The 6,000-nt window shown below is 44.5% G+C and overlaps 2 protein-coding genes across 2 annotated transcripts in view; one reads left to right on the top strand and one right to left on the bottom strand.

Moving 5' to 3' along the window:
- Positions 1-6,000, top strand: part of LOC308336666 (glycogen debranching enzyme-like) — a 563,232-nt gene that overhangs the window by 321,085 nt on the left and 236,147 nt on the right. The window lies entirely within an intron of this gene.
- Positions 1-6,000, bottom strand: part of LOC308336044 (cadherin-7-like) — a gene marked incomplete at its 5' end in the record, with an annotated part of 171,659 nt that overhangs the window by 59,523 nt on the left and 106,136 nt on the right. The window contains one exon of the mRNA XM_080793288.1: positions 384-505. Coding sequence (XP_080649414.1) covers positions 384-505 — 122 coding nt within the window. The remainder of the gene's footprint in view (positions 1-383; positions 506-6,000) is intronic.

Raw genomic sequence — 6,000 nt, 5'->3', positions numbered from 1 at the left:
AAATCACCATCCAGTAATGCAGTACTTCTGGTTGCTGTGGAATCCGAGAGTGGGATTTGCTTTATTTCAGCTGTCATTTCCTCATATCGATATCGATAGATATTTTAATAATCGATATCGATTATGTATCGCAGGAGGACGTATATCGATATATATCGCAATATCGATATTTCAGCACACCCCTACCATACATGTGACAGACATGATGTGACAGCGTCACCAGACTTGAATTGCCACATGATGTTTTTTTATGGCCGTGGCTAGCGATTGAGCTAGGCTACTACAGTAATCTGCTTTTCCAAATGCTAATACAAAGGGGTCAAAGGTTAATTCATGGAAACAAAGCTATAGTTAAGTACAGTGATTTGCCTTTGATATCTTACCTGTCCTGCCATGGCGTTCTCACAGACCAACGTCTCGTACTCGATAGCAAAGACTGGGGCGTTATCGTTGATGTCCAGCACTGTGATGAGAGTGATTCCTTTTCCAATCTGGGTTGGGTCCTCTGAAAGACAGATAGAGAAGACAGAAAGGTGAATTATAAATATACTTTGAGAGATACATACAAATTTATAGTATATAGTAGAGTAGAGCATATAAACTATATACAGCATAGTACATGCTATTTATCTTTTTTTTTTAGAGAGAGAGAGAGATAGAGAGATAGATAGATAGAGAGAGAGAGAGAGAGAGAGAGAGAGAGAGATAGAGAGATTAATTTCCATGTCCTGCCAGCCAGGCCAGCCAGACCTTTTTCAGCAAACTTTGCTATTCACTCAGCCTTTAAAAAGGCCGGGTGTGTGTGTGTGTGTTTACGCACGCGGGCCAATTTATGGAATATTGATCTCCCCTCATGTGTTTTTAATTAATCACAAAGGTCGAGCAAAATGAGGCAACTAATCCAAAAGTGCTGCTCTAATGAAAGAGCCTTGATGTGCCCATGCAGCTCGGCAGCCTGACATCCCCCTGGCCGCTCCGACGGGCATATCGGGCCAAGAGAGTGATCAGCCCGGCTAATTACACTCCGCCGCGGAAAACAAATACCAGTGCAGTTTTCCACCACTATGCGTAGCGAGGATTTATGCCTCCCCTCCACTTCCACGTCCGCCTGCCTGCCTGCCTGTCTGTCTGTCTGCCACGCACCAGCGGCTTAACGGCCGTGTCTGAGAGCAGCTACTAGGAGGACGGTGATTTGGGCTGGCGTTGACACCATGATGACTACAGAGTGACGCTACAGATGATGACATTCGGGGGGGAGCGGCGGATGATTTGACGGTGATAAAAAGGACGCGTATCGCCTCGGGGTGTCTGTGTGTGTGTCTGTGTGTGTCTGTGTGTGTGTGTGTGTGTGTGTGTGTCTGTGTGTGTGTGTCTGTGTGTGTGTGTGTGTCTGTGTGTGTGTGTGTGTGTGTGTGTGTGTGTGTGTGTGTGTGTGTGTGTGTGTGTGTCTGTGTGTGTGTGTGTCTGTGTGTGTGTGTGTGTGTGTGTGTGTCTGTGTGTGTGTGTCTGTGTGTGTGTGTGTGTCTGTGTGTGTGTGTGTGTGTGTGTGTGTGTGTGTGTGTGTGTGTCTGTGTGTGTGTGTCTGTGTGTGTGTGTGTCTGTGTGTGTGTGTGTGTGTCTGTGTGTGTGTGTGTCTGTGTCTGTGTGTGTCTGTGTGTGTGTGTGTGTGTGTGTGTCTGTGTGTGTGTGTGTGTGTGTGTGGGGGTTGGGGCTGTATACAGTAACTGCTGTCGGTGGCTTTTTGGTGACTGACGGCGGCTCGAGTCATTCCCTCATGCTACCAAGACTCTTTCTGTCAGTGGGGGAAAGTAACTAAGTACATCAAGTCCTTTTCTTTATGCAATCAAGTTATCTGTAAATAATATGAATATTGCTTTCAAATCTTTTTTTTTAAATGCTTTGCCTCATATAAGCTCTTTGGGCTTCTTGCCTTCTCCTAGCATTTTCCCTTTTTATTTTCTACGTATTTTCCCTTTTGTATGGTTTGTATTGTAAGTATTCAAAAAGGTTTAAGTCATTTAAATGACGTCCCCTCACATCTGTACTATACAAATTACAGCCTGCACATCATTTTATATGCACTCAAAGTCCTAACTCTGATAGGGGGATACTGGGAGGTGGTCTGGGAGATAGTTGGGCTAGATCTAATGATCATTATTGCATCTTTATCTGAAAGAAAGGAGAAATAAAGGTTGGTTTGTAGCCCATGGACAATCAATCAATCAGTTATGAATCAGATATATTTAATTTCGATGTGGTGTCATGATTATGGTGATGTTGATATGGCCCTGATGTTGACAATGAAGAGAATTCAAACATGACACTTACATGTCAAAAAGGTTGCCGACCCCCGTTTTAAGTAAAAGATTGAATAAATAAGAATGTCAGCACTTCCATCACTGCTATAAATACAGTCATGAGGACAGTGGGGGGTGTGTGGGGGGGGGGGGGTGTTGCCAGTTTGATGTTTTTTTTGCTCAGAACAAGCACTCAAGAATCACTGCGTGTCAGAGGCGAGTGTCTCACGCAAAGGGACTGCTGTGACATTTCGCATGTCATTCTCACTTTATTATTAACTATGCTCCCCTTTGTTGCTATTTCTAGCGAGAGATAGCTATAGCACACGTGCATTTTTATCAGCAACAGAACGCAGCTCTAGTCCTTCATCCGTGTAAATAGCAACACAACATCCTTCTGAGGTTAAAAGCAATCGCGAGATAAGAGAAAAAAACAGAAAAACACTGATACGCTTTTCTTTTTGAACATTGTTGTATCTGTTGAAGACGTGACGGCACCGTCTGGGGGAAAGGAACTGCCGTCGGAAGCAGACGGACGCACGCCTTCTGTTGTCTCGCTTTGTTGTTGTTGCTGGTCTTTTTTTATAACGCCACGGTTTTAACTCGTCAAAACCGGGAAAGCAATCCTGAAAATGTGTTCATATTTGTATAATGTATATATGGTCTGCGGTGGCCAAATACATATATATAATTGTGGGTTGTCCTTGACATGACATTTTGAGAACCACTGACTCTCAGAAAACTGTTAGGATATAGAAGACATTTGTAGATAACGGCCTCATGGGTCTTAATGGGATAAAGCGCTCGTCATCACACATGTCGGCAGCACAGCCCCTGCTGTGTGTGTGTGTGTGTGTGTGTGTGTGTGCAGCCCCTGGCTGCTGCAGACCAGAATAACTTCCTGGGCTTTAGGAGGAAAGACTCTGAGAAACTGGACTCACAAGCCAAAGGCTTCGGAGTCTGGTCTGATTGGCCAGATCTCAACGACCTCTGCCATTGGACCTCAGGAGTCCAGCTAAAATGGGCAAAAAACAACATCTAGACACTAACTAGACTACAGGAAGAAACGGCAAGAAGGGTTCTGCCTAGCACGAAACAGACTGAAGCCAAAGAACATTGGCGTGGCCTTGGTGTTGATTCAGTTGATCACTCTGTTTCACATTCGATGTATAAAAATCTTGCTATTGGGGATGTTTAAAATTCACCATCAAAGCAAGACTGCATTACCAACGAAGTACAATCTGTCAATCTGGTATCCTGACACCCACAGTCCCACACTCTGTACAAAACATCATGATTCACCCAGAATCGATCGCACACATAACAAATAGATGTAGTGCATACAAAAACATTGTATATTGCTCACCACGTCTTGCCAAATAAAATATTGTTCAGTTTCCACTGTTATGGGCAGTTTGTCTGTGTGGAGGAGAAAATATAACTTTTTTTTTGTACAGTATGTGGACCATGGTGACATTGATCAATCCTTGATGAAAAAAAAACCTTCTAATATATTATTTATGCCCCAAAATCTAAAACATCATGATTCACCCAGAATCGATCGCACACATAACAAATAGATGTAGTGCATACAAAAACATTGTATATTGCTCACCACGTCTTGCCAAATAAAATATTGTTCAGTTTCCACTGTTATGGGCAGTTTGTCTGTGTGGAGGAGAAAATATAACTTTTTTTTTGTACAGTATGTGGACCATGGTGACATTGATCAATCCTTGATGAAAAAAAAACCTTCTAATATATTATTTATGCCCCAAAATCTATACACCTTACACTATTAAGGCAACCGGCCGGTTCCATGCGCTGCACAAGGTGCCCTTTTTCACTTGAGCACCTGCCCCTCTAAATGTCTGTGCACGCCACTGACAACACGTGGTGCTGAGTGTCAAGCAGGGAGGCACTGAGTCTTTGGCATGACCCGACCAGGGATCGAACCCCGACCTCCCAGTCTCAGGACGGACACTCTAACCACATGTCCACTGAGCTGAGGCACACATGTATTGTACTCGAGTACAATTTTGAGGTACTGAAGTATTTCCAATTGTCATACTTCTAACTTCACATCTCAGAGGACATTATTGCACTTTCACTCTAGTATTTGAAAACTTACTTTTGGTATTGTAAGTACATTCTGACGCCAATATACTTTTGTCCTTTCACTCAAGTTATATTTAAAAAATACCGGAGTTTACTTGTAAAAGGGTATTTCCACGTTTAAGTATCGATACCTTTAATTACTTAAGTAAAACCCCCAGCCCTCAGACGGCAGTGGTTAAGAGGCAGAGTGGCCGGTGGAACCGCCGGACGGGAACCGAGAGGTTGGGCTTCTTTCCTCCGCCATCTGTGTGTGAATGTATGGGTGAATGTAATGCATCTGTGTATGAATGTATGGGTGAATGTAATGCATCTGTGTATGAATGTATGGGTGAATGTAATGCATCTGTGTGTGAATGTATGGGTGAATGTAATGCATCTGTGTATGAATGTATGGGTGAATGTAATGCATCTGTGTATGAATGTATGGGTGAATGTAATGCATCTGTGTATGAATGTATGGGTGAATGTAATGCATCTGTGTATGAATGTATGGGTGAATGTACCGTAACGCACAATCTATGTAAAGCGCTATATAAATGCACCATTTACCATGTATTACCCTCTGTGACCTTGGCTTCCGTCGAGAGACGGACCAACGAAGGGCGCGCGTGCAGGCGGCTCGGCGTCACACATTAGCATCCAAGGCATGCAGCCGCGGCCCGGCGCGGACCTTAGTCAGCAACTCCCTCTGACTGTCCCTCTATCTGTGCAAGGCACGACACCATCCCACGCACGCCACAAGCTGCAGGGAGGAGGCCCGGAGGTCATCGCCGTCCCCCCACCCCACCCCACCCACACCACCAGCATGTGAATTAACATTACCCGACAGCCCTCTCATCCTGACCCCGATGACTCCATGCTAGGATGTATGTATTTATTATAGGCATGGTCGGTGGGAGGGGAGGGGGTTGGGGGTTCGGGGGGTTAGTTTTAGTCATCAGCTTAGTTTGTATTTTGTTTTCGTCAGGGAAAATAGGCGTGTGTGTGTGTGTGTGTGTGTGTGTGTGGTGGTGACTCATCTGGGACACAGCAGGACAGAGAGACCCACGAGGCTTTACTGACAACATCCTCCTTACAATCGATGGCAGCACAAACACATTATTATGATGTGTATGTATTTGAGCCCAAAGTGATGTCACTGCACTTTCCCATGAGCACACTCCATGGCCCAAAGAACTGATGCTGCGTCCGCACGGGCAGATGCAACGATGCAAAGACGCGTTGTGAGTGGATGCGTCATCGCGTCTTCGCAACGCCATGTCACCGTCTTCCATTGACAACAAACGGCAGACATCTTTTACTATCTGCCCGAGGTGTGAACGCACCATGACAGTAGAAGAAGGAAGAGTAGAAGAATGGCCTTTCATTTATTTTATATTAAAGTGTTGTTTGGGTATATGTGGGCCCCTGGCCATGTTGAAACATACCTGGGCCATGTTGAAACATACTCCAGGTGGGCCTGGAGTTACAGAAGGTTGTTCCTCCTGACCCAGACTGCGGTGTACTAAAGAAAATACTTTTACTTCTATACTCCACTACATTTAGGAAGCAAATATTGTACTTTAACGCCACTACATTCATTTGA

This window comes from Protomyctophum bolini (assembly GCF_963924005.1).
Source record: "Protomyctophum bolini genome assembly, chromosome: 21".
Classification (NCBI taxonomy): domain Eukaryota; kingdom Metazoa; phylum Chordata; class Actinopteri; order Myctophiformes; family Myctophidae; genus Protomyctophum; species Protomyctophum bolini.
This window is presented reverse-complemented; position numbering and strand designations above follow the sequence as displayed.